General features: G+C 44.8%; 1 protein-coding gene across 3 annotated transcripts in view; it reads right to left on the bottom strand.

Moving 5' to 3' along the window:
* Window positions 1-10,322: 10,322 nt before the first annotated feature.
* Ints10 (integrator complex subunit 10) overlaps window positions 10,323-27,125 on the bottom strand; it is a 28,695-nt gene continuing 11,892 nt past the window's right edge. The window contains exons 10-19 of one of the 3 annotated variants that reach the window (XM_051169614.1): window positions 26,533-26,686; window positions 25,118-25,200; window positions 23,319-23,471; window positions 22,743-22,851; window positions 18,411-18,490; window positions 16,886-17,048; window positions 15,637-15,730; window positions 13,595-13,672; window positions 12,726-12,803; window positions 10,323-10,512 (exon numbers count right to left, since the gene is read on the bottom strand). In XM_051169614.1, the coding sequence (XP_051025571.1) occupies window positions 10,356-10,512; window positions 12,726-12,803; window positions 13,595-13,672; window positions 15,637-15,730; window positions 16,886-17,048; window positions 18,411-18,490; window positions 22,743-22,851; window positions 23,319-23,471; window positions 25,118-25,200; window positions 26,533-26,686 (1,149 nt within the window). In that variant the 3' untranslated portion in view covers window positions 10,323-10,355. The remainder of the gene's footprint in view (window positions 10,513-12,725; window positions 12,804-13,594; window positions 13,673-15,636; window positions 15,731-16,885; window positions 17,049-18,410; window positions 18,491-22,742; window positions 22,852-23,318; window positions 23,472-25,117; window positions 25,201-26,532; window positions 26,687-27,125) is intronic. The other 2 variants (XM_051169613.1, XM_051169615.1) reach the window with 2 other exon arrangements.

Genomic DNA, 27,125 nt, shown 5'->3' with positions numbered 1-27,125 from the left:
TAGGGGATGAGATGCTGCCACTAAATCCCCAGAAAGTGCCACATGATGATAAAGAGAACGTGTCCTCTGGTGTGGAGGCACATAAGAATCTGTTCGGAGCCAGCCCGGGGTCATTCAAGGTTAAAAGAGTCTACTGGCTATGAAAAAATACTGATGCCCGTTCCAAAGCTAACTTCCTCCTTTCAGCTCCTGCAGATGTTTAACAGGTTAGCTGACTTCCTCCTCTCAGCTCCTGCAGAGGTTTAACAGGTTAGCTGACTTCCTCCTTTCAGCTTCTGCAGATGTTGTTTAGCAGGTTAGCTCAGGACTTCCCGAGAGATAGTTAGCTAAGATAAGATAGAAACTGTTCCCCTGACCGGATAGTATTATCTGGAGACGTTCTTGGGCTCCTCCTACTGCTTTGTTCCTGCCTCCACCCCATATAAGCTTTTGCTTTTGATTCAATAAACAGACCTTGATAGGAACTCTACTTGGTCTTGCCTCTTTCTTTCCCGTCCCATCCTTTCAGGTATGGCTCCCCTCGCGACCTCGTAATTACTGGTTCTGCTGGACGGGACAAGAATCCTCACCCAGTTCCTCATCCATAGAACAAGACCAAGGCACACAGTTACCCACACATAGAGAAAGGAATGGACTGGGAGAAAAAGTCAGCAGAGGAGCTCCTGCAGAACTATACCATCTGGAAAAAGCAGTTTGCTAATTGAAGTCAGGAGTGGGTGCGACAAAGAAACTGATGTAAGTGGGTGCAGGGGAGGTAATGGGAAAGCTGTCAGGGGTGGGTGGGAGGATGTGGTGAAGGCTTAGTGAGGCACAGAGATGCTAAGACTGGAGGAATAAGTGTGGGCAGGGGTAGAGAGAGGGGGGACGGGGGCAGGGGGAGACTTGAAGATTTCAGGGGCCAAACAGGACAGGAATTGATAAGGTCATTGTGGGTGAATAGCGTTTAGGAGCCACTGTGCAGAAACTCATTCCTAGTGTTGCTGCAAGATCCAGACTCAAAGAAAAAGGGGCTGAGGAGATGGTTCCTGGTACCCGAGTTTGATCCCTGGTAACCCATGTAAAGCTGAGTGTGCCTGCATCCCCGGTGCACAGAAGGCAGAGGCAGGAGGATCCCTGGGGCTTGTGCTGGCCAGCCAGTACAGGCAAAGCAGCAAGTTCTAGCTTCAGTGAGAGACTTTGTCTCAAAATAAAAATAGGATGGTGTTGGATTGAGGAAGACACCTGATATTAACCTCTGGTTTTCACATGCATGTGCACATAAACACAAAAACCATGTACACACACACACACACACACACACACACACACGCACGCACACACGCACGCACGCATGCAAAGAAACGGAACAGATTAGGGGGTCCCATCATGCGTGTCAATGGGATCAGAGACAAACTCACTAGGTCCCTTTCTCCTTAAATCAGTGTCTATCCAAATCTGATCACCAGTACCGCTGTGGTTTCAAACTGCTGTACTTTTAAACAAACTCTCAGAAGTCAGTAAATAAGTGAGCCGCTTCTATGGACATGTGCTGGTCTGCCCTACAGGCAGGGATTTCTGGGAAAGAGAAGTTAACAAATTCACCTCTGCTTTACAAAACAAACACCCAAGGAAAAATGGACCATGTCAGAGAATTTGATGATTTCAGTTTAGTGTGGTCAGTATTTGTGACCACGTTAATTTGTGGTTCCGTATACTCTGCAGAAACAAAGAATTTTCTCACTAAAGATCAAGCCACAATAGAAGGACCAACAGGGAGTGGCTAAAAGCCAGCCTGTTCCTGCTCTGAGTAGAGGATAGTGACACCTGCTGGCAATGTCTTGAATTTTTACTTCAAGGGCAAGTACAGTATTTAGATAGTAATTTTTAACTAAAAATAAAACAAGAGCATGTTTAAAAACTGAGAATAACCAACGGCATATGGTGACACTAGTTTAACGCCTTTCTCTCCCCCCGCAGCTCCTTGCTTCTTTCTGCAGGTGAGTTACTTCTAGCCCATTCTGGCTGTTTTCTTATTTTCTGGCTGTTTTCACATATGTCTGCTTTTGACTCACAGGCTTTTTTTTTTTTTTTTTTTTTTTTTTTAACTAAAGAACTCCTAGGTACCAATGACCTTGTCTTTTCTCTTGGCCACTCAATGTCCCCAGAGACAAACTCATCACTCTCTGACATGTGGCAGGCAGCTGTCCCTCCTAGAACAGGATTATAAAAGAGGCTTGGAATGCTTGTCCATCAAAAGCAACGGACTGAAAGCAAGCGGTGTAATCTCCATTAGAATTCCAGTGACAGTCTTCTCAGATTGAGAAAAAAAAAAATCCTAAAATCCATAGGAAGTACAGAAGTTCTGAATGCCCAAAGCAATTCTTACAGAAAGAGGGATCTCAGACTTTAATCACAGAGCCACAGCAGCCAAAACACTACGGTACTAAGTACTAGCACTAATATGGCCCCATATACTAATGGGACAGACTTGAGACCCCAGAGTCAATCACACAGTTGCAGCCACCTACTTTCTGATAAAGCCCTCAGGGGAGTATTACCCTGGCTGCTTGCTCCCTCACTCCCTGCTTCCTGGTATGGCATGAGTGGCGGGAGCCTCTCCTCCATGCCTTCCTTGACACACTGGATGCTCGGTAGTCATGAGCCACAATAAATCTTTATTCCTTTAAGTGGCTTGTCAGACATTTTGTCACAGTGACATAACAGGTCAAAAACAATGTGTTACCCAACAATCACATTCACTGGCAAGAACCAGCTGTGTTAATTTCTTGGCCACACATTCGTCAGTGTCCCTTGGGCCCTGTTGTGTCCACTAGGCCTCTGCCTTAGTGTGCTGAATCCAGTTTCTAAAAAGAATTTCGAGAAACCAGTTTTCTACTATTTACCCCTCCCTTCTAGCTAACCTCCTCCTCACCACACTTAACATGTAATTGGCTTCCTTTGGCCAGGTACCTCAAGCCCTCACACCTGGCCCAACTTCCTCGAAGTTCCATAGCTTCCTCAGCTGCCCAGTGGCTAAGAATCTCCACTCGAATTCCATCTCCTTCACACTGCAACAGAGTTAAATAAAATCTGCCTTGCTATTTTTAACTAGTACTGAAAAATAGGCTTCCCAGAATAGTGCCTGGGGAATTATTTCTGTTGTAAAGCTCAATAGCCCTCACAAAATGAGGAACAGAAATAGAGTTTTAAAGTACAATAGACCAAATGCCTAAAGGAGAAGGGCTTCTTTTTGTTCAAAATTAACTGTACTGTACCTTGTGGGAAATGAGGATACCTCGAGTCTAGAGAGCTGTGAATCTTGAGATGCAAACAGACTTTGTAGATAAACAAAGCAGGATAATTTTTTCACAGTTTTTTTTTAACACATTTTTATTGAAAAATAAAATAATTCATATTACATCTCATTTTCTATCCCATCCCATGCATCCTCCCATTCCTCCCTCCCTCCCACTTTCACCCCAATCCCCCTTCCCTATGACTGTGACTGAGGGGGATCTCCTCCCCCTGAATATGGTGCTAGGGTATCAAGTCTCTTCTTGGTAGTCTGCTATCCTTCCTCCGAGTACCATTGGACCTCCCCAACAAAGGGACATGGCCAAATATGGGGCACCAGAGATCCTGTGAAAGTCAGTCCCCAGTCTCCACTTAACTGTGGAGAATGTTCTGTCCCTTGGCTAGATCTGGGTAGGGGTTTGATGATGACCAAAGCAGGATAATTTACACGGGAGTTTAGCTCTTGTCTCTGGCACCTTTGTACTGTAATGGCACAACCGAGGAAAAGCAGCACAGGCCCTGGAAGCCCCAAAGATTTATCACCACACCATTCATATAAGAAATATTTTCAAATATATAATATAAATGATATTATAGGCCAAACTTAGATTGATCAGAAATTCAGGAAGTTGGAACCAATCTGGGTGTTTACAGCGAGCCCTGTGGCTGGCTTAAGAATGAGGTAGTGGGTGGGGCAGAGGCCTCAGAGGAGCCAGTAGTTCCCTTTGTGACGTCAACACTGAATTGGGTTTAATTTGGGTTAAATTTGAAAATCCATTGTGTCACGGACTCATGGTGTACACAGCTTTTAGTATTGCAAGTTTACTTTAAAAACTCATGTGTTGGAAATTCTTAAGTTTAAGAAAATCAGAGGTAGAAATGGCAACATCAAGGATTTAGGTTTTCCATATGATTCTTTTTTTTTTTTTCTTGAATAAGGGATATTATGAGAAAGAAAAGATAGTGTTTCAGGAAACTTGTAATTCTCTGAGGCTATCAAAACAGTGGAAATAAGTTGGCACGCCAAGGCACTTACTTGTAGCATGATACGAACAGCTCTTTGCTTTCGTAGAAACCCTCACCACATTTGTAATGATGTCATCTTTATGTCCTGCAGAAGAAACTGACTGTGTGAGCTGCGAATACTGCTTTAAATGCTCATACAGGCAGGCTAGCACGCCTTAGAAGGTTACATTTATATATAAGTAAGGTCTGTATGTCTCCTAGGATTACAGACGTCATGGAGGGTGGACTCCTTAGGTGAGCCTGATAGACGGGTTCTTCAATTATGGGCAGGAGGAAGAAACACGAACCCTCCGATTCATTGTTCCTTTTTCTTTTTGCTTATATCTAATCTCCTTACCTTTTTAGAAAACTATAGCAGAGTTAGGACTTAACTAATTTTAATATAGGCTTAAGCATGAGAGCTAGAGAGAGGAGCACTGAGTAGGCTTCTCCAAGAAGAGTCCCTGGTTTTCTTCAGTTTCATTAGCGTGCTCTGAGGTTTCATTGGTGGCCTCAGGGGTGCAAGGTGGTTTCTTTTCTGAGCCTGCTCTCTTAGATGTGCCACAGTCTCTGCAGTTTTGCTTTTGGTTTCAATTATACACATAGAGTTCTTAGAAAGTAAGAATAGTTTCATAGTTCAAGAACTAGGAACCAATTACTCATTCAACTAGAAAGAGGTTAAAGTTTTCAAAGGGCCAGTTAGAAATTTATCTTGGGCCAATGAAGAGGCTCAGCAGGTGAAAGTGCCCGCCACCAAGTTTGCCAGCTTGAGTTCAATCCCCAGGACCCACACAGTGGAAGGACAGAACCAACTCCACCAAGTTGTTTTCTGACCTCCACACATGCACTAGCATGTGTACATCCACACATGACACAAGCACTAGCCTGTGTACATCCACACACATGAATAAATACAATTTAAAACTTCTTGTTTTGAGGATTTCACTGTGTAATCCTGCCTCACCTAGCATTTGTTATGCAAACCAGACTGGTCTTGAATTTACAGTTTGTGTCTCCTGGGTGTACTAGGATTAAGGGCATGCACCACCACACGTAATCTGATAATTTAAAAAAGTTAATTTTATGTCTCAAAATATACATACTAAATAAAAATATCAACAATAACGAAATAAATTCTGACCACTTATACAGTCAGTTGTGACGTGACGCCTTTTTTGGGGGGGCAACTATTAGTAGACTATGTCTACAACTTCTAAAATATTCATTTAATGCTTATATCAGATAGCATGATAAATGCTTTATATTATAATGTAATAGCTCTATTTACTTACCAGTAAGTAATAGCATGGCTTTGTTCTCAGGACCCTCACATCATCTCTGACCCCAAATGTCACGCTTCCTTTGGTTTTCTGATGAGTGATAAGGAACTGGGACTTTGAATGAGACTCCTGACCAGTGCTGTCCCTGCTTGAGTGCTGGGAGGGTCTCAAGGTAGTTCTGTCAGTTACTGCACTGCAGTGTTTGAGGTAATGCGTGCTAAAGACATCCTTCCCCTTTGGGAAGGAACATGGTGGTGACATCAGTGGACATCAATATAGCTTCCACTTGTGTGCCTCACCCCTCTTACTGTATAAGTCAAGTCTGGCAGGTCCTGGAGATATAAAGGAGTCTTACTGAGAGTCAGGGTATGCTCAGACGAGCAGACAGTGGATATGACCTGGAATGTCTCTGCTGGGTCCTGTCCCACCGCCACATCCCAGCACCACAAACAACTACAGGCCCCTCGTCCATGGGGGGCACAGACTACACAGAGGTGTTTATTGTTACTTAGAAACTGAACACATTTCTTAATCACTGGCCCACTCCCAACAACCCCCACCCCAAGGAAATAAATGCATTTTTCTTAATTTTTTCAGTGTTCATTTCTTCCACTGATCACTATGTACCCAATAAATTGCCAGCCAGTATTTTTTAACAATTGTACTCAACCATTAGAATTTTGCCTCCTTAGTTGCTAACAAAGATGAACCAAAGCTCTTTAAGTATAAGCTTCAACTAATAAGGGAAATAAAAGTCAACTAAAACCATCATTCCTTCTCTTATTTCATTGAAAGAGCTTTTAGATTCCAAAAATGTTACAACAAAGGTAGCAATTAATTTCTAAGAAGTCTCTCCCTACATCACGGTTTGACTTTTAATCACACACAGGAAATTTTTCATTGCCTTTGTCTTCACTTCCTGGAGGTGCCCTTGAGGGAAAATGATTAACATGGCAGTCTAAATTTACATCCTCCTACTCTGGCGAGTTCATATATGTTTGTCTAAAGTGAAGGATAGGCCACCTCAAGTTGTATATTCAAGAGAAATATTCAATGCATAAATTCCTTAAATGCAAGCTCTTGCCCCTGCTTTGTGTAGCCTGTCTTATGTGAAGAATTATAGAACACAGATGGTGCTAAAAATTTTAAACGTCTTTGTGAGGCGGAGGGGAGCTTATTATTCTGTTGTGGTTTGAATGTGAAATTTCCCCCACAAGCTCAAGTTGTTTAAACACTGGTCCCCACAGGCTGGGGACCAGCGCTATCGAAGGTTGTAAAGCCTTCAGACTTGGAGTCCCACAGAGGAAGTGGAGTTTTAAAGCCAGGCCCCACTTCCTGTTTACTGCTCTCCATTCCTCCTGCATGCCTTCCCTGTCTCCATAGACTGTACCTCCCCACCTGGCCCCACCCAATTTTAAGTAAAAATAAATTTGCCTCCCTTAAGTTTCATTTATCAGGGATTTTGTCAAAGTAATGAAAAACATACTAGTCCTGAAGATCATGGAAAGAAATGGTGTTACTCAACTGTTTCTCTTCAAAATATGTGTTGAGAACATAATGGAGCGTTGAGTGGTGTCCTCCTGGGAGGGACAACAGCAGGAGGCCAGGGAAGGTTGGAGCTCAGTGAGCTCTGGCCACCAGGTGCTTGGCAAAGGCTTCAACGGAAGGAATAAGGGAGCAAGGCTGCGGCAACCCCGAGATTGGATGTGTACCTCTACAACTGTGAGGTAACAGCCTTCTCTCTTGACACCCGGTTCATCATCCTTTGTTATAACACCCTAGGACACAAACACCCAGAGCCAGAGCAGCGTGTGCAGAAGCGATAAAAGAAACTACCTGAGCAATCTGTGCTGATGCGGGGAGGGGGGGGGCGCGGGGAGAAGCCCTCCCAAGGATGGGATTAAAAAAAGGGAGGGGGGAGATTAAAAGTGGGTTGAGGACAATTCTGCTGGATCCCATCTCTGTGGTGTGGCTGTAGTTGACACATGGAGGTGCTAATCTGTTTAGAAAATTCCCTACTATGGTACTTGAAATTTCACCATTAGGAACAAATGGTCAGTCATTTTGGGAGAGGCAGAAATGAAACAGCTTTCATGAAGATGTGTGAGTTAGTTACTGGTTTCCTTTGACTGGTGATGAACTCTGCTGCCTGAGTTTAAATCAGACAGAATTGAGGGGTCTGGGAGGGGCCAAGATTAACCGTGACTCCACAGCAATGCACTGATCATGAGCTATTAACTCAGTGACTGTGGGGATGGAGCCTGTCTTGTTCATAAGTAGTTAATTTGCATGCATTTACTGGACAACTAAAAGGCTTTGTTATACCATCTTTGCACATGTACTATAATTTACATCAATTACAATCACCTTTCCCCCAGTGCCAGGAATGAATCAAAGCCAAGGCTTTAGAACACACTAAGCAAGGTTCTACCAAGTTATATGCCCAGCCCTTGTGGGTTTGTTGTTATATTTCCATCTGCCTGAATGCCTTCTTCCTAGGGGCATACAACAGGATTCTATGCTCATCAGTCTAATAAAATCGACTTTGTACTTCCAGGTCTTGTACGTCTCTGGAAGGCCTCACCAACAGCCCCTCCCTTCGTGTTCCATCTCTAAATGTCTGTTTAGTCTCATTGACTCAGGCTTCTAGTCTATGGGGATCGTGTGTGTGTGTGTGTGTGTGTGTGTGTGTGTGTGTGTGTGTGTGTGTGTGTCCCCCACTTGTCAAGCTTTTTCAGGCAGGAAACAACACCCACAGTCTTTACAGTCACCCACATGGGGAGCTCCCAGAGAATCCATCAGAATGGCTGCGTCTCAGTCCAACACCAGAAGCAGAAATGCAGTGCATGACCTCAGTGCAGAGAGAGAACCTTAGCCTAGATCCTTCATCCACTCATAAAATCCGCCTCACAGTGTTGACATGAGAAAATATATGTGACATCCATGGCATATGGCCTGAAATAGAGCTAGCAAATGTTAGAATTATTTTACTATAAGTTAATAACTGACCAGTGAGGCCAAGACATTCAAAAGCTAACCTCTGCTTCTACAGTTTGGCTTATCAAAGTGAATTTTCACTTGGTTTGTGGTGAACTGATGTCAGTTCCAGGGCAACCCTTATCCAGAGAAGAGCTGCTCCAACAGAATCCTGAGTCACAGAAAAGTATGGCAGGTGAAAAGCCACTTGAGGGCTTGAACTCGATGAGAGGCAGGGCCAGGTTGTGGAAAAGGTCACCCAGATACACCGAATTCCCTTTACTTTTGCTTGAAAGCACTGAGATAGTGTTTAGTATTACCCTGAGTTCCAAATTTGACAAGAAAACAGTAACAAAAATTTCCACCCACACTGGGCTAAGCAGCGTCCCAGAGGGCACAGTGGCAGAACCGCGGGCAGACAACAGAGCCTCAACAGTAGGCAGCTAGGGATTGCACCCTGGAAAGTTAACTTGGGCTCCTGTGGTGTGGGAATGCCTCCCATGGCAAGCAGGGCTCTGGGCAGCTGGAGTTCTGGCTAAACCACCGGCATATTGTTCATCAGTCAGTTACCTCAGGGTAACTTCCCATAAGGTTGCCCCTTGACAAAAGGAAAGACCCTGTAAAGTCGCCCAGATCTTAAATTGGCATCCCATTAGGAATGTAACTTTTAAACCTTTAAACTACTATGCGACTGTGGCCCGTTTTTATCCTTTTCTATTAATGGAATGTGGGCAATGGCACTTAAATCATAAGATCACTTTATTTTTCTCCCAGATTACTGCCATATACTCCAGCATTGTATTTTAAAGGTACTTGCTGGGACTCTTAAAGACTTTTCAACAGGAAATAAATAAATGAAATAATAATAATAATAAAGGAACCCTTACCGACAGCCTGCAAAAACAGCCATTGTTAAATGTATGATACACTAAATTAACATGAAGTTAGAGGGCCAATTTAAACACAATGACCTTTGGGTAACACTATTGGGAGACAGCTGATTTCCTTACACCTAAGGGCTACACCTCAGGAGGCTCTGTTAAAACCCAAAGGCTACCCAGAATGACCCTGGGAGATAGAAGAATGCCTTTTCTTTTTCTGAAAACACCTACAAAACAACATCTGTGCTCACACACACAGATACAGCAGAGCAGGGCAGGGGTGCCAGCTAAAGCCAAGCAGCGCTGTCTGGCTCCAAAGGCCCAAGGAGAGCCCACTGGCCACAGTGACTCTGAGGCCTCAGCAGGGAAGAGGCTCTCCTGCTCCTCTGCTGGTTCCCTGTACTTCCTGTCCAGCTTTTCAGACTCTGGAGCACCATGCCTATGGAGGACTCTCAACAGGGACAGGACAGGCTCAAGTTCAATTTTGCATAAAAGGAAAGGTCGAATGTTATCTTGGTATGTAATACTTACCAAAGTACAACATTGAAAACACAGCTGTGGTCATGGTAGGCATATTCCATCATATAAGTATATGGTAAAATTCATTCCTCCATTCAGTTGTGTTGGATTTTTACCCTCTTGCTGTATGCTTAGGAAAATAAAAGACAAATGTACCCTACTTGAAACTAAAATTAAGGTTTTTTTTTTAACCTTCAAATTGTAGGATTTTTATTTACAAAATGGACTGACTCTTGTTTTATACAAACTAAAAAACCTGAAGTCTTAAAAATAGAAATAACTTCCCACACTTTTGAGATCGACTTTTAAGCAGCTAGGACTTGGTTTTTCTTCTTCATCAGGCCGGGTCTGGCAGCACTTGCCACTGCTGCGTCTTCCATAGTCACACAACCGAGCCAGCTGCCGGCAGCCCAGAGGTCTGTCAGGTCAGAGTCTGAAGGAGCAAGATCTTCTCGTTAATGCAGAAGCGATGCAGTACCACCATCAGGTTCTCACCACAGCGGGAGACCTGGCGCTCCATGGCCAGGCGGAAGTCCTCCTTCACGCCTTTGGTGATGCCTCGAGTGACTGTGTGGTGCCTGAGGTCAGCAACAGGGAAACAGAAGGAGACCTCGGTTAGAAACAGCACCAAGGCCTAGTGTTACCTGGGTAGGAGTCACCTGCCTCACAGCTAACTGTAGTCACGCATTTACACCAAATTTAAAAAGAAAAGCTGCAACCAGGTAACCGCACCTGCCCATTCTTCTCAGGCTCAGTGCTATGCAGACATCTTTCCTGCCCTAGACTGGGTCATTTTCCACAGTCAAATGGCCAATGAAATGCCACCTGCTTTGGCTCTGAACTCCTGAAGCTCGCACAACGCAGTGCCCTGGGGGCTTTAGCTTCCACCCTCACTGGCCTCACTGTGCGGGAGAGACCTGGCCCCAGACCCCAGAGAGACAGCAGTAGGACGAAAGACCCAGCGTGTCCCAGTCACCAAGGAGCTCTCTGGCAGGCCCTCCATGGTTAAGAGGTCCAGAAAAGCTCAGGCGTCAGCACAGCTGCTGGGGTCCTGCGTGCAGGCCTAGCCCACGGAGCCAGGCCAGGGCAGACCCCTTTGAGTGCTGTGTCCATCCAGACTGTTGTAGAAAAAGCAGGGACCCTGGGGCCCTGAGACAGAGCCGTGCCACAGGTCAGAAAGATGCAATCAAGGGTCTAAAAGGAGTAGAGATGTCCAGGTGTTTGCTGTCTGTGGGTGCATTAGTGGGAGCAAAAGCCAAGAGGTGTCTAACTGTGCCCCAAGAGCCGTGCGTTAGGACGGGAAAGGACAAACAGAATCCCAGAAAGTGAGGACAACAAAATGGACAGAGGAAAAGAAAAGTCCAGAAAAACTCAGTGGACTTGACCACAAACAGGAGTTTTGGCTGCTAGTTTGGTAATGTGACAGTTTCAGACAAACGGAAGCTACCTCTGTTCCTCACCCCTAAGTCTCCTGCAAGTCACAAGGTTTTTGGGTAGTGAGAAAACAGGCTGTGGCCATCACGGTTAATGCTTCTGCTTCTAAAAAACATGGTTATGTAGAAAGTGAGCAGGAGTCCCAATCCCTCAGCGCAGTAGCAAAAAGATGCAGTGTATAGATAGACTAGTGAAAACAGAACACTGTGCAACTGCCCACAGCCACTTTAAAGGGCTTTGCAGGAAGACACCAGGGCTATGGGGGAACTCAGTTCTGCATGGACATGTTAAGCCTGGCTGGCGAACTCGGCTGGGTGTCTCTGAAAGTCTGGGTCCTGCTGGGCACAGAGGTGCACACTGTTTATGCTGCCTTGAGAATCTTCTAATCTGAGTCCCTGGGCTGAAATCCAAAACTGGACCAAGCATAAGTTACATGCCTCTACAGGCCATATGTCAAAGTACAAATTCTCCCCCCAAACTACTGACGACACAATTAAATGTTACTCTACTTGTTATATGGTCCAGTGGGACTGTTTTCAAGGAGGTGTGGAAACAGGAGGACAACCCAGTTACACATGCATCAGAGATTTTATGCACATCTGGATGATGTCAATTACATTATGCTCCGCACACAATGATGGACGCACTGGTACCTACAGCCTGGGTCTGTGGCAGATAGGCTTGAGTAAGTGCACACTATGACGTCCATACAATAGTACAGCGCATGATAGGTGTGTCCCTGGTGTTAAGTGGCACATGACTGTAGTTAGATCTTATGGTTTAAGTACAGGAGAATCTAGCTTAAAAAAATAAAAAAATAAAAAAAATTCAGCATCATTTTATCTTATTAGATATTGCCAATTCAGAAAGGTAAGGTCTAAAACAAAGCAGCCTACTTTAAGGCGGGGAAACACTGTGTGAATGTCTATTTAGAGCAAAAAAGTCCTGATCATTATTAACATGGAAGCCCACAATAAAAGTTTACTAGTGGTACATGTATGCCAATGTCCTTAAATACTCATGACCCAAACCTTTGCATTTTATCAAAACAGAATCGCAGCTTAGCACTTCCTCAAATACTCACTTTGTCTAATACAGTTTTATCAAACTTTGTTTCCCCCGCCCCAGATCCATAATGATTTTTAAATTCAACACAAACACACTGGCAACTCATGGAAAAAATTAAAAAATGTTACAATATTTACAACCAGATGGTTTGCCAAGGAATGCAGAACAAATTAAAAACAAATAAATAAAGCATGAAAAAGAGCACCGAGGGACAAAGAGCTGAAAACCATGGGCGGGAGGACATGTTGACGAACAGCACACTATGAGCAGGTGTTTTTCCACTTGGTACCTGTCAGCAGTCTGTATGCTGGGCTGAAGCACAGGTAAGAATTCCTGCTGCAGTAACCCCATGGGAGGGCTAGAAGGCCTTTAAAAAACAGCAAACAGCAGCATTCAAACACCCACACCAGCTCACCCTGCACTGCAAAAACAACACTCCGGAGAAGATACACGAGACTGGAAGCGGACTGTACAGAAACTTTAACCTCCACGAGCCCCTGGCCGTGGTGTCTTCAGGGGACTGGGAGAAGCTGAGGGCCCCACCGCACCTGCTGCTGGCGCCAGTCTAGAGGCATCTTGGCTGCTGGTCCCAGAGCTCCGCCCACTTGTGATTTGGAGTGAAAAGGCATCAGTGAGGAAGAGGGGGATGAGATGGTCGTGGGGCCAGGCAACATTTGAGAAGGTCTGACTCAAAATCCAGCCTCCTTCGCTCTTCTCATGCCACGCTGGTCCCAGAAATAAGCCTGGAGACGCTGCCTAGCCATCTTTGGCAGAACTGAAGCCCCGTACTGAGTGGCCCTTCAGAGAGGACTCAGGTGGGCTCGCAGTGTTTTCAATAAAGAAAGGGGGTGAATTTGAGATCTGGGGGAAAACCAAGGCTGGGACATGTGGTTTTGCAGCATTCTGGAATAAAGATTTAGCACATTAGCTGGTAATCACCCCAGAGAGCATCTTTTCCCATCCTGATCCAGTCTAATGCAGCTATGGTAGTGTGGGTATCAGCATAGAAACATTTCTCTAATTTAACACACATCAGAACATAGCTAAAACAAATGAAGACTGTTATGCCTCCTTTTGGTCTGGCACTAGGTGCCTGGTGTTTGTACTGTACCTGCTTGCATCCGAGATGCTACAACTAGGACGGACTCACAACCTTACCCCAAGGGGAGGAGAGGTACACTGCTCACAACATCTCTGCCACTCATCTGGAGGGACCACCCACAAGGTCTGCAATGGCTTCAGAGAATTTGTTTGAACCCAAAGGGAAAAGGAATATAGATAGTTTTATTCAAGAGTCTAAACACACCTCGGTCAGTCAAAGCTCTGTCTTAGGCAATTTAATTCTCTCGGTGTTGTTCAGGTATAGATTATCTGAATTACAGATTTCAAATTCATGGTGAGACCCTCACAGAGAGCATTCCTACAAGGCCAGACCACTAGTCAACAATCCCTAGTCCCCTGTCCTAATCAACCAAGGCTCTTTTAGGAGGCTTGTCTTCTATAGAAAGTTCAAGGAAACTATGGTTAGGCTGAGCAAGGTAGCAGAGCCTTGGAAAGCAGGACGGATGCCTCCTTGGACAAGCAATGTCTTCCAGTGACATTATCTGGACAACTGATATGTCCTCAGTTCATATCCCAAGACCTAGGGACTGTTTGCAGGTTAACACTCTTCAAGCCAAGAAAATATAGGCAAAGGAGAAAGGCCCAGTACAGCGAGGCCTGAGCTCAACTGTTGAGGACTGTAGGTTCACTCATCCTTCATATTACCACAGACACTCGCTAAGTCATGCAGCAATTCTCTGCAGATTGCTCCTCCTGTAGGGAGAGTTTGGCTCTACAACCATTTATCGCATGACAATTTGAACGATGTGTTTTTTCTATGAACTAAAAAGCTTTGTTAAAGACATGTTTGTATGATCAATTTCACGGGACCTAGAAATCACTACAGAAAACAGGTTACCTGGGTTTCCATATACAGAAGCAACCTATTCTCACACATGGTTAAGGACACTTGGAACCATGCAGCTATATCCCCCATGATTCTGGTTCATAATCAAAGGAGTCAATGCAGAAGGGAGAGGAGGCTAGGGCATCCTGACTGGCAATCTGATCTGCAAAGGGCCTCCTCGCCTCCTAAGCATTCCCCTCAGTTCTGTCTTGGTTTAAGACATTTTTAAGATGGGAAGAGGATCTCCCAGTTTTCTTTCTGTCCTTGAGGACAGATTCTGTCAGGCCCTGCTCTTGCTAAGGCACAATAAGGAAGGAATGCTCACTATGGGCCAAATTCCTGAGTTACAGAAATCCAACACAAACATTTCTTACCTCTCTTCTCCAACACCCCTAAGATCTACAAAGACAGAGCAAAGTAAGGACTTCCGCTTTCAATGACTAAAAAACTTGCTTCTGCCAAAACTGGGGGATGGAGGAGGTTTCCTCCAGTCTCAGCAATGCATCCCTCCTGCTCTGGGTAACTGACTCTGACTTACAGGCACACTGAATATGCAGGAAGCGAAGGAGGAAGTATGCAAACTGCACACGGCACAGCAGAGAGAGTCTATTAGCCAAACTGCAATGAGCACTGAGGATAGAAGCAGGGATTATGAGCTATTTAAAAATCATGAATGGCCACTGACTTGGTATTTTCATCTGAGACAACCTGGGCTTTCTGTAGTAGACTATGGGCTCAGGGGTACACATGGGATGGAGTACTGCCACAATCACTGGGGTGGGGGCAGGTGTGTTTTAGTGGCACTAGAACCAGCTAATTCACTTTGCATACACAAGCAACGAGAAAGTTCAGAAGGGCTTAAGACATAGTTTATAAATAAAACCTGCAGTTTCCCCTTCAATCCAGTATAATACTAAGCATGGCTGCTTTCAGTTAAAGTCACTGTATGTCTAATCAGAAATAAATACTACATTTTGGAAAGGAAATGGCATATAGAAATTTCTGTCTAGTAAAAAGTTTCAAAAGTAACAAAATATTCTAATTTAAGCAACTTTTTTTTTCCTTCCAGAAATGTAGCTAGGAAATTCATGCCTTTAAAAGACACCCAGGATCAAGTGGACCTCGAAAACGAAGACCGGGTTTGGATTCCTTTCCATTAAATTTCTGAAAGGTACAGAAATTTACAAGTAAGTCATGCAAGCACATGAAAGATGAGCACTTGGCTTCGAAGAACAAAAGACAATCTGCTTACTTGATCAGCATTCCTTGATTCGGGAGCAACTCCAGATGAATCTTCCCTCCTTCCTGGGTCCTTAAATAAGCAAATTCCTCCAGCATATCAATGTCTGCGGGGCACAGTCAGGTCAACCAACAGGTAACACGCTGCCCTGCTCCCCCAGGTGCGAAATAGTTCTCACCAGATAAAAAGCCTGCTTAGCACCCCTACTAACAACAGAAGTCAGTTCCTCAACGTGATGCTGGGTTTCACATTAACCGAACTGCCCTAGGAAAGAAACCCCTCGTTGCACACAGTCTGCCAGGCGGGGCCAGCAGTGCAGCTCAGTGGCGAGTGCGAGGCTCCACATCTTGCATGGAGTACATGTGCTCGGGCCCCAGACCCACCAAGCTGTTAGCACGTGGTTTTCCCACAGAGATAATGAAATGGATTCTACAGGGCTGTAAGAGCAGTTTCTTAGTAAGAATTCAAAGAGACGGGAGGAGCAGAGAGAGATGGTCTGGCTGACAGAATACGAGCTATGCAAGATGATTTCTTTAGACCCAGCAGACAAGATCTTTTAAGTACTTCAAGAAAGGAGCCCAGAGGATTTCAAATGGTAGATGCTGCATTCTTCCGGGGGAAAGTTATGTAGCATTCACTAGAGTATTTTTTTTTTTATTATTAAATGGCTGCTTGGGTGGGCACAGGAACATACATGGTACACATCCTACAACTTGAGAGAGTATACTATAAGAATTATATTAAAGAAATGAGAACAACCAAATTGGGGTATACCCTCAGTGCAAGGCTGTGAAGTCGAGTGCTGCCCATCTCACAGAGCAACTCTGCCTTAGTAGTGTAAACTTTGGCAGCTGACATGGTGCAGGCCCAGTGCTATCAACCGATCCCAGGGGCAGCCTCTGTCCCAGGTCACATTTTTTCCATAGATAAAGCCCAAGGTCTACACTACAGAGGCCACAGTCTATGCTAAACCAACTGCTCTGTGCTTACCTCTAGACCCAGAGGCTATTCTAATTGTAGGCATCTTGGCTGCCTTTTTGGAAGTCAGCTAGAAGTGCAACAGTCGTCGACACTCCTGATTCCTTGAACTGTATCTCTGAAACTTCATTTGATTTTTACTAACCAACTGCCACGGTGTCATTTCTATCCCTCACTACCTTCTCTCCCCACAAATAGTACAGGCAGAATCTGTGCTGAGCATGGCGCATACTCTAGGATGCCCTTGCGCTAACCATTCAGAAGCGACCCAGAGGAAGGATACTTGTAACATAGCTGAAGAAGTTCTCATACTGGAAATTTCCTTGCTGGCAAATCTTACTGATGGCTTTCAGGAAAAGGTTCTCTCCCCGTGGCCACTCCTGTTGGAGCAGTACAATCACATGGCCCAGGGCCATGTCATCTCTGTTGTCCGTAAAAGCTCTCAGCTGCAAGACAAAGTTTCACACAGAAAAAAATAAATCCACAAAATCTAGGTCGTACCACCTCATAAAACAGGGCTGCATCTCTCAGTATATGCTATAAATCATTACTATATAAATCATTACAACTACACAGTTGTGGCTGGACACCATACTCTTCCTTAGAAGAAGGCTGGACTCTAAAGAAGCCCCAGGGCTCCTCTTTGGCCATGCATAGTGGGCTGTCAGGTCTTTAGACCAACACTGGACATGAACAGGTGAACTGGGAGTTTTTGAGTTTGAGATTCAGGGATAAATAAGGTTGAATATTACTAATCCATGAAGAGAATAAACAGGAATTTTTTGTTATTGTCTTTTCTTGTCCTGTTTATTTGAGACTGAGTCCCACGCACCATAGGCTGGCCCTGCATTTGAGACTGAGTCCACACACCATAGGCTGGCCCCGCGTTAGTTAGATGGCTGAGGGCATTCTTGGTCAGATCTTCCTTCTCCCAGCTCTCAAGCGCTGGGATTATCGTTATGTAGCACAATGCCCAGTTCATGTACCACCAGGAACTGAACCCAGAGTTCACGGGTGCTGGGCAAGCACTCTACCAACTGAGCCATCTCCTTAACCTTAGAGATATCTTTTAAAGAACAATCCTGAGTGGAAAAATAGGAAAGAAGCCATCACTGAAGGGCTTGAGACAGGGATGCTGGGAAAAAGGAAAGACAGCAAGCAATCAAGTGTGAGCTACAGAAAAGCCCAAGGTTTGCCTTGAAATGGACAGCTGCATAAATTCACACTTCAGAGGGATTCTTTGGTTCCCAGCAGCCCTCGTGCTTAGCTTAGTGTGGGAGTACTACGTAAAACGATAACCAGTGCTTTTGCCTTTTGCACATTAGCTACTGAAAAGCTGGACCCCACCCCCGCCCCAAGGCTCTACTGTAGCCAAGGGTTGTGGAGACTACACGAGTCTTGGGAGCTTTCTGAGGCTACTGGGCCTTTGCTGCTGCTGACTCTCATGTCTAAAAGAATTAACTCTTCACACACTAGCGACCCCAATATTTATACATTCTGTAAATACATTCTGGCATATACAACATCAAGTTTTCCCCCCTGTATACCAAGCCCTAGTGGGTAAGGGAATGTGCCTGTCTGCCTTACTATTTATTACCCATATACTTCTCAAGATGGGCCCTATTTCCTCTTCACCTTTGTCTAGTGCAGTTGAACTAAAGAAAACACTTGTTAATTCCTATCCTACAAGCTTTTCCCAGCTGCCTTGTGAAGCACCAAACAGTGTGACCAAGCTCTGACTTCATGCCAGTTCACCAGGACATACTTCAGAGAAAGTGTGCTTCCTGCTAATCCCATTTTAAGCTCACCTTAAAGCACGCCAGCATCAAGTGGAGGCAGTATGGCATGATAGCCTTACTGGTACAGGGCAGAAGCTTCAGATCCAAACCTAACACAAGGCCAGACTGTTAGTGCATGTTACCATCAAAGACAACAGCCTTGACACACAAATGTTCCACATGCTTCCTCCACAAGGTCAACAATACTCAGAATTTGTGACACAGCGGACAATCATATTTTGTGATGAGGACACTGATTTTTGGTCTCTGGTCTCTAGATTTCATTTCTCAATTTTCTTTCCTATTCTATCAACTAATTATTATAAAATATGTCAAATATGTAGAGTATTATGTAGATGGGATCTCATAAGCTCCATGTGCTTGTCACTCACATGCTGCTGAGTGTGCCTATCTAGTCTGCACGTATGTATGTGTGTGCCACATGTGTGCAGGGCTTGCAGGGGTCACAGAGGGTGTTGGATCCCTGAGAGCTGGAGCTACGATGATTATAAGCTGCCATGCAGGTTCTGAGAACCTAACAGGCCATCGACAAGAGCACCAAGTGCTCTTAACCACTGAGCCATGTCTCCAGGGCCTGATCTGGCTTTGATTTTTTAAAGATTTTAATATAAATTATCACAAAACCAGTTGAAGCTTCTTATACTGTCTTGATTTTATCCTCTTCTCCTGTGCCAGGGATAGACACAATTCTGAGTGTGATGACTGTCACTTCTATGCAGTCTGCATGCTACTGCCACAAACGTTTGTATTTACAACAACACACAGAAATGTCTGGCATGTTTTCAGTCTACTATGTCAAATGATGACATAACATGTGTATCTTCTGCAAACTAACTTTTGTATTCCACCTTCTGTGTTTCAGATTTGTCAACAACACATGTGTTGAGGCAGAATTTCCAGGATTACACGGTATTCTATTATTTATACACATATACAAGGGAGTCATCTGGTCATAAACACCACAGCTGGTTCATGGGATTCCTAAGTTTTAACTATTAAACACAATGTTTGATCAAACACATTTACACATGACTTCATGTGTTCTTATAGGAAAAACTTAAGCAATGGCTTTTAAACCAAGATCTCAATCTTTTTCCTTATGACCTGTGCTCTTTATAGCTTAAATCTTCTTCTTCTGAGAGGCAAAAGAAATAAGTGCCTTTTTTATCCGTGGGGATCCTCCTTAACACATTATATTCCTACCTAAAATGAAACACTGATTTATTTTCAGGACTTATCCTTTATACTAGAAGGACAAGAATATTCCATTCCACTGAAAAAGGAGCCTTTGGGTTTGGAACTCACGACCCAGGAGGCAAAGACTCAGGTCTAGGGTAGTGGCTGGGATGGGGCACAGGGCTGGGTAGTGAGCAGTCCTGGCGGTGCTGAGTGCTAAGTATCTCCGCGCCGTCTGAAGCCCCGGGAAGGCATGCTCCTTCGCCCTCACTCAGGACCAGTGCTCAACAGTCCTGCTTTCTGCAGTCTGCTTTCTGCAGAACGGCGAGGGCGTCACTATGTCAGTCTCACTTGCTCATGCCACCGACAGGCTGGGCACCTTTCAAACGGTTTATGTTCATCCAGAGCTGTTTCTGTAGACCTACTAGCTCATACTTTCTTTACTTATTTTCCTTGGACAGGCTGGTTGGCTATTTTTTTTTTTTTTATTGATCTGAAGGATCTTTTTGAAACTTCTAGGAGCCAAATTTTGATTGGCTTTAGTTGCCACACAGTCTTTTGTCGGTCTGTGACGTACCTTTTCATTCTGACTGGTCTCCTGGTGGCATCTTACAGTTTAGTCTCTCCACATTTTGGTCTGTGCTCTTTGTAACTCAAGTCCCTTCTCTAGCTAGAAGGCATGAAGGTTTTCTTTTATAGTTTGTTCTAAAACTCACATGTAAAATTTAAAACCGAAAATATCTTCAGGTAGCCTGAAGGTGCGTGCGTGTATGTGTGTGTGTGTGTGTGTGTGCGCGCGCGCGTGTGTGCGTGTGTGATCCTTTGCCTCTTACACCCACTGAACTGAACTATGACCTGGTCCTCAGCTTTCTGTTCAGGTCCACTATTCAACACCTACGTCAGTGCTACACCCCCGCAGCTGTTACAGGTTCACAGTCAATCGGGCTGAGCCAGGGCAGCTGTCCAGATGTGTTTCTGATCCTGAGATACCTGCTTGGTGATGGTCAGAGGGACAGACTGTTTCAAATGTGCTCCGAGTGCCTGCAGCCCGCACGCTGCGAGGCCTGTCTCTCCTCACTCAGTTGCCTTGGTGCCTTCACTGAGAATCTTCTGCCCTACCTGTTTTTTCCCATGCCTGTGTTTTGCCTCCACTGTCTTACTTATTACAGTTACACACTCCATCTTGAGATCAGCTGACAATGGTTTCTTTTGCAAAATGTTTTTCACTACTCTGAGCTGCACTTCCATATATACAAAATTCCAAGGTTTACACTCAGTTTGTTCATTTTTATTTGCAAACAAAATAAAACAAAAACCGCCTGCTGATGTTTTGGTTGGGATCACATCGAATCTGCGAGTACATCTGGGGCAGAAATAGGACTTTAATGGGATCAAGTCTTCTGATGAGCAACCATGTGGCATCACTTCAAAGGCTGTTTTTCTTTCTCTCAGAAACGTTTCTCAATATCCGGTACGGAGGATCTGTGTATCTCTCATTAACTTATGCCTTCAGTCTAAGTACTTGATGTTTTTTTTGAGGTCATTTAAACTGTAAACAAACATTTTCATTTTCTAAGAGCTTATGAACATGCGCAAACAACTGCTTTTCACACTGAAATGCTTTAGAAATTTTACTTATTAATTTCAGTAGCTTTCAGGAGATACACAAGGCTTTTCTACATAAGCAAATGTGTGGCCAAGAATTATGGGAGTCTGTGGAGAGTCTATGGTGTTCACTTCAGAAAAGCTCTTGTTTGATTTCATATGTAAGAGCCAGGTTGGCAAAAAAAAAAAAAGGAAAGAAAAAAGAAAAAATAATAATGCATCCAGAACCATTATGTCCTACTCTCTGAAAGACTTTTAGTGTCACTTCTTAAGTTCTTCATAAAATTTGCAGTGAAAGCATTGGCCCTGATATTTTCTTTATTCAAAGTTTTTTTAATATCAAATTTAATTTTCTTTTGCCACAATAGATTTTTTCTATTTTATTTTTTGTCATTTTTTAATAAGTTGTGCTTATCAAGAACTTCCCTGACATAAAGCTGTTCAGAGCTTGTCCTCTTATTGTCCTTTTATTATAACCAGGACTTGCTGTAGTGCTGCCTTTTCATTCCTGATGTTGGTAATTTGTGGCTATCATCTTCTGCACTGAGCTTGTTAGGATTTTATCAACTTTATGCATATTTTCACAGAAGTAACCTCGACTTTACTTATTTTCTCTACTGTGCTGACTCTGCTTGAATTGTTATTATTTCTCTTTCCTACTTTCTTTATCTTTAACTTGCACATCTATTTCTAACTTCTTAGGTGGAAATATAGATTATTAGCTATTTATTAGTGTCTTTTTTCAAGCAATGTGGAAACAGGTAAAGCTCAAAATGGCCCCAGAGGAAGATGGTGACAACCAGAGGTGCACACGAGAGGAGGATGGTGACAACCAGAGGGGCACACGAGAGGAGGACAGTGACAACCAGAGGGGCACACAAGAGGAGGATGGTGACAACCAGAGGGGCACACGAGAGGAGGACAGTGACAACCAGAGGGGCACACAAGAGGAGGACGGTGACAACCAGAAGGGCACATGAGAGGAGGACGGTGACAACCAGAGGGGCACATGAGAGGAGGATGGTGATAGGCAGAGGGGCACACGAGAGGAGGACGGTGACAACCAGAGGGGCACACGAGAGGAGGATGGTGACAGTCAGAGGGGCACACAAGAGGAGGACGGTGACAGTCAGAGGGGCACACGAGAGGAGGACGGTGACAGTCAGAGGGGCACACGAGAGGAGGACGGTGACAGTCAGAGGGGCACACAAGAGGAGGACGGTGACAGTCAGAGGGGCACACGAGAGGAGGACGGTGACAACCAGAGGGGCACACGAGAGGAGGATGGTGACAGGCAGAGGGGCACACGAGAGGAGGACGGTGATGACGAAAGGGGCACCGGCGGATTAGTGTGCTGAGTTCCCGAGTGCTAGTGCAACACAGGACAGCTGCAGAGACGAGAAGCTCATGAACAGGAACTCAGGCTGTGCACAAGATACAGAGTTGCAGCCAAGGAAAACCTCAGCTTTCCACAGAACACAACAATATAATCTCACAAGGAACTGCATCACATCTCAGCCACCGGTCCTAAGACATAAGACAAAGAGGACTTCAGCGTACCTTTTCTGAACTTGGGCTTCACTCTGGAGGGCTCTTCTTGTGACTTCCCTCCATCCTGTATGGGTAGCACCATGTAGCACATTAGATCCAGGACTTTCTCACACGTCATCTGGAGGAGACAAGACCATAGGTTAGACCCGAGGTGCTAAACCGAAACCAGTAAGCGCAACTGCACATGTGTACAGCAAAGACGCAGGCAGCAAGTGTACACGCAGACTTGTACTCCTGTGACCATCGCTGAGATAGCCCCAGTCAGAGGAAGTCTATGAAACAGAGGGAACAACAATCTATTCTTCACTGTTAAAAAAAAATGCCTTGAATTTGTATATACTAATAAGCGTATATATTGCCTATCTGTAAACTACACAGCAAGTTCAAAGTCTGGGATACATGATATCCTGTGTCAAAAAAAGAGAATAAACAAATAATACTGAAGACACTATAGAAACATCAAGTAAAACAAGATCATTGTGATTTTCAGCAGCAAATTAAGTAACAGATCTGAGTGGCATCGACTTGAAAAGCCACTGCAGGGAAGAGACACCCCAGCGTGCCAGGGAGCCTCAGGTTACTCACTCTGTACTCTCCCAGAGCGAAGTGACAGGCAGCCAGCTGGATGAGCGCCCTCTGGTGTTCTAAGGTTCCCTGTCCTGTGATCGGGGGCTGAGAAAGGGATCCCTGGAGAGCCGCCAAGTGGTGCAGGCTGGCTATCGCCTTCTTATACTGACCCTTGGAAAGACACAAAGGCAGGAAGCATGGACATTAAAATACACGCAGGCAGGTCTCCTGAATTTATTAGGCAAGCATATGTAAGGCTCTTACGTGGTCATCTCTGGAGGAGAGGGAGACTTAGCCAGAGAGGTGAAGTTTAGAAGTACATCCCTGGGAATCCTCAGGACACTGGCTCTAGGGACCCAAGGACACCAAGATATGCTCAAGGCCCTAATATGAGCATTTGAATATAACCTATATACATCCTCATGTAAACTTGCAATCATCACTAGCTGGTTAAGTAATGCTGCACTATGAAACAGTGATTAGGGGGAAAGCCTGCATTGGTTCTTCAGATGTTACCCACCCTTGGTTCAGCCTGCGGGTGTTGCATCTGTGATATAAAAGGCCAACTGTACAAAGCCTTTCTGAAGTCTTCAGAGTAAACAGAGTAACCAGTGGACTAGAAGACAGCCCAGCCAGCAAAGTGTTCGTTTATACCACAAGCATGGGAACCTGAGTTTGACCCCCAGAACCCAAAGGGAAAAATTGAGTATGGCTGCATGCACTCAGGAGCGAGAGAAAGGTGGATCATGGAGCCCTGGGCCAACAAAAGGTCTTGTATTAAAATCAAGATGGACAGTCCCTGACGCAGAATAACAGCCCAGGTTGTCCTCTGGTCTCCACATGACCACGTGCCCGTGCTCAGACACACACATGCACGCACGCACGCACACATGCACACACATGCATGCGCACACACACATGCAGACACACACGCGTGCGTGCACACACACACAGACATGCACAGACACAGACATGCACAGACACACACATACAGACACACACACACAGATAGACACACACATGCACGTGCACATGCACACACACACACAGAATTTCTGATAAAGCACATTTTAGCTATACTATTTCTACAGAACCAGCTCACTACTTCATAAGAAGGACAGAAGCAGCAAGCTGGCCAGTGCAGCAGGCTGAAATGACAGTAGAGCTGAGGGAAGAAGGGCCCGAGAAGGTCACCTTCCACTGAAGTAAAACGGTTGCTTTTTCAGGTAACCCCTCCTCAGACAATACTACATGCTTCTCTCCTATGTTCAGCTTTGAATGTTCATATGTGGGTGTAAGTGTAGGTAGACAACATGAGACTAGAAAGGGCATCACAAGTGAGGATGGTATTTAAAATGGAAAATTGAGAAGGGGCCAGGCATGGTGGCTGACACCTTTAATCCCAGCACTCGGGAGGCAGAGGCAGGCGGATCTCTGTGAGTTCGAGGCCAGCCCGGTCTACAAAGCAAGTCCAGGGCAGCCAAGGCTACACAGAGAAAGCCTATCTTGGGGGGAGAGGGCAGAATAAGTATTCATGCTATCTTCAACATACATGAGGGCAGAGGTAAGTATGTTGTGGGGTTCATGCTGCTGCACACAGGGAAGAGCAGGGGTATGACAGGCCACACTCAGTCACCACGAAGGTGTCACTGTGAGACACTGGAGATGAAAATGGACTGTAATATCACAACCACAAAATATGCCAAGATGTGGACAGGGCTAGCCCCCAAGGAGCACAGCACACTCTTCTGCTAAGAGCAGCTTGCAGCAACCCCACCCTGCCCAGTCCTAGCAGTGGGAAACGCCTCTCACTGTACCTGGTAGATGATCATATCTGTGAGAAAGATTCTTAGCCACAGCCAGGTGTCTGTCTTCCAAGCCAAGCAAATTCTTGTAAATTCTGTGTGAGAATTCAAAAGCAAATTCACCCCAAACTGGTAAACACAGAAGCAACAGAAGGAAAACCACACAAATTAATTAAAAAAAAAAAAAAAATGGATGGTGACTTTGACCAATGCTGTATAATTTCTGGTAGGCAGTAAAGCCAGAAACGTTTATCACTGACATGGCAGGGTTCTTTTCTTCACATTTTATTTACTTTACATGTGCACGTGCACCATGGCGCAGATGTGGAGGTCAAAGCACAACTGACAGGAGTTGCTTCTTTCAAGCCTTTACTCACTGAGCCATCTCACCAACCCACAAGAAGAATTTTTATACACCAGTATGTTAGGCATATATTATATGCCAAGAAATATACTTCCCATGAATTACCCCACGTATCTTGTTTTTGGTTTTTTGAGACAGGGTTTCTCTGTGTAGCCCTGGCTGTCCTGGAATTTACTCTGTAGACCAGGCTGGCCGCAAACTCACAGAGATCCGCCTGCCTCTGCCTCCCTGGTGCTGGGGCTACAGGCCTGCGCTACTGCGCTGGCTACCCCATGTATGTTGTTTTGTTTTTTAGGTCAAGGTTTTATGGAGTCCTACCTGCCCATTTATTTCTCTCTCTCTTTTTTTTTTAAAGGTCGATTTATGACTAAAGAAAATATCCTCCACAATAGTCACATACATAGCCCCAATAGTAAATACAATAAAAGAAACTGAGGTGATAGTCCCTTAGAAAATACAACACATCTGAGGAGGGCTGCCCGGCCATGTGATAGGAGGCCAAGGGCTGTATATTCACTGCCTGACAGCCAACTACTGGGCCCCGATTTCACAGGAAAGCAAAAATGACTAGTCAGCAAACTGAGACTCAGGAGGATCCGTCAGTTTAAAGCCACTCTGGTCTACATCGCAGGTTCCAGGCCAGGCAGATCTCCACAGTGAGATCCTGTCTCAAGAAAGAAAATAGGCTTTCCCCAGTGTCCCAAGGCAACAGGGCTGAGGGCTGACAAAACCAAGTTATTGCCTTCTGTATTGCTGAACATAGGCAGCTTGAGGGAGCAGAGAAAGGGAGCAACACAAACACAGGGGAAAAGACCATCCCCTTCCCACTCTGCACAAACTCCGAGGGTAACACACAGGCTGGGAGGAGCTCAGAAATGAATAGCTATTCTACTAGCAGTTGAATAGGTTTCCTGACCAAAAAACCGAATCTTATAAATTGAGTGAATGGCTAGACCCAGTTCAATGAGCTCAGAGAGCTGACACTTCAAATACCACAGTGATCTTTTAGAGTGTGATTTTTATATAGGAGATTACATGGTGTTAGTGACAAGCACACGCTCACCTTTGTCAAGGAATTCCTGGGAATAGAGCAACTCCCAGCTCTCCCTGGCCAGTTTGAAGCTCTCCAGCACTTCAATGGAGTTGCTCAGCTCAAACTTACTGACGACAATGTGCCGGTTCCTTCCTTTGGCTGAACACTCTTCGTCATCTGAGCTCTGCGTGTGGGACGGGAAGAGCGTGATCACTGACAGTGGTACGTGAATCACAGCCTGAAATATTTTGTAGTCATTGCTCTGAACACTGTCTCCTATGGCTTTTATATCATAGAATATTTCTTTTCCAATTTGCCATTGATCTCTGATGATCAATATATGATTTTCACCTTGACATTCCCCATGCAATCAAGTTGTACCTTTGAGTTTGTTGGGTTTTGATGCGATAACCTTATAAATTCAAAATACATCATTTTCAACAAAATTAAATGAAAATGGTCTTACACTGACAGATAACGCATAAGTGGCACTTGCTATAGCTCCTCATTTCTTTAATATATGACATTAATTAACTGGGTTCCTCACAACAGTCTGTCACACAGTAGAAAAGGAAGCAGCTGCCCGTCAGTGCCCCCCTTTGCTCTGCACACACATGCCCAGG

The sequence above is a fragment of the Acomys russatus genome, chromosome 27, assembly GCF_903995435.1.
Source record: "Acomys russatus chromosome 27, mAcoRus1.1, whole genome shotgun sequence".
Taxonomy (NCBI): Eukaryota; Metazoa; Chordata; class Mammalia; order Rodentia; family Muridae; genus Acomys; species Acomys russatus.
This window is presented reverse-complemented; position numbering and strand designations above follow the sequence as displayed.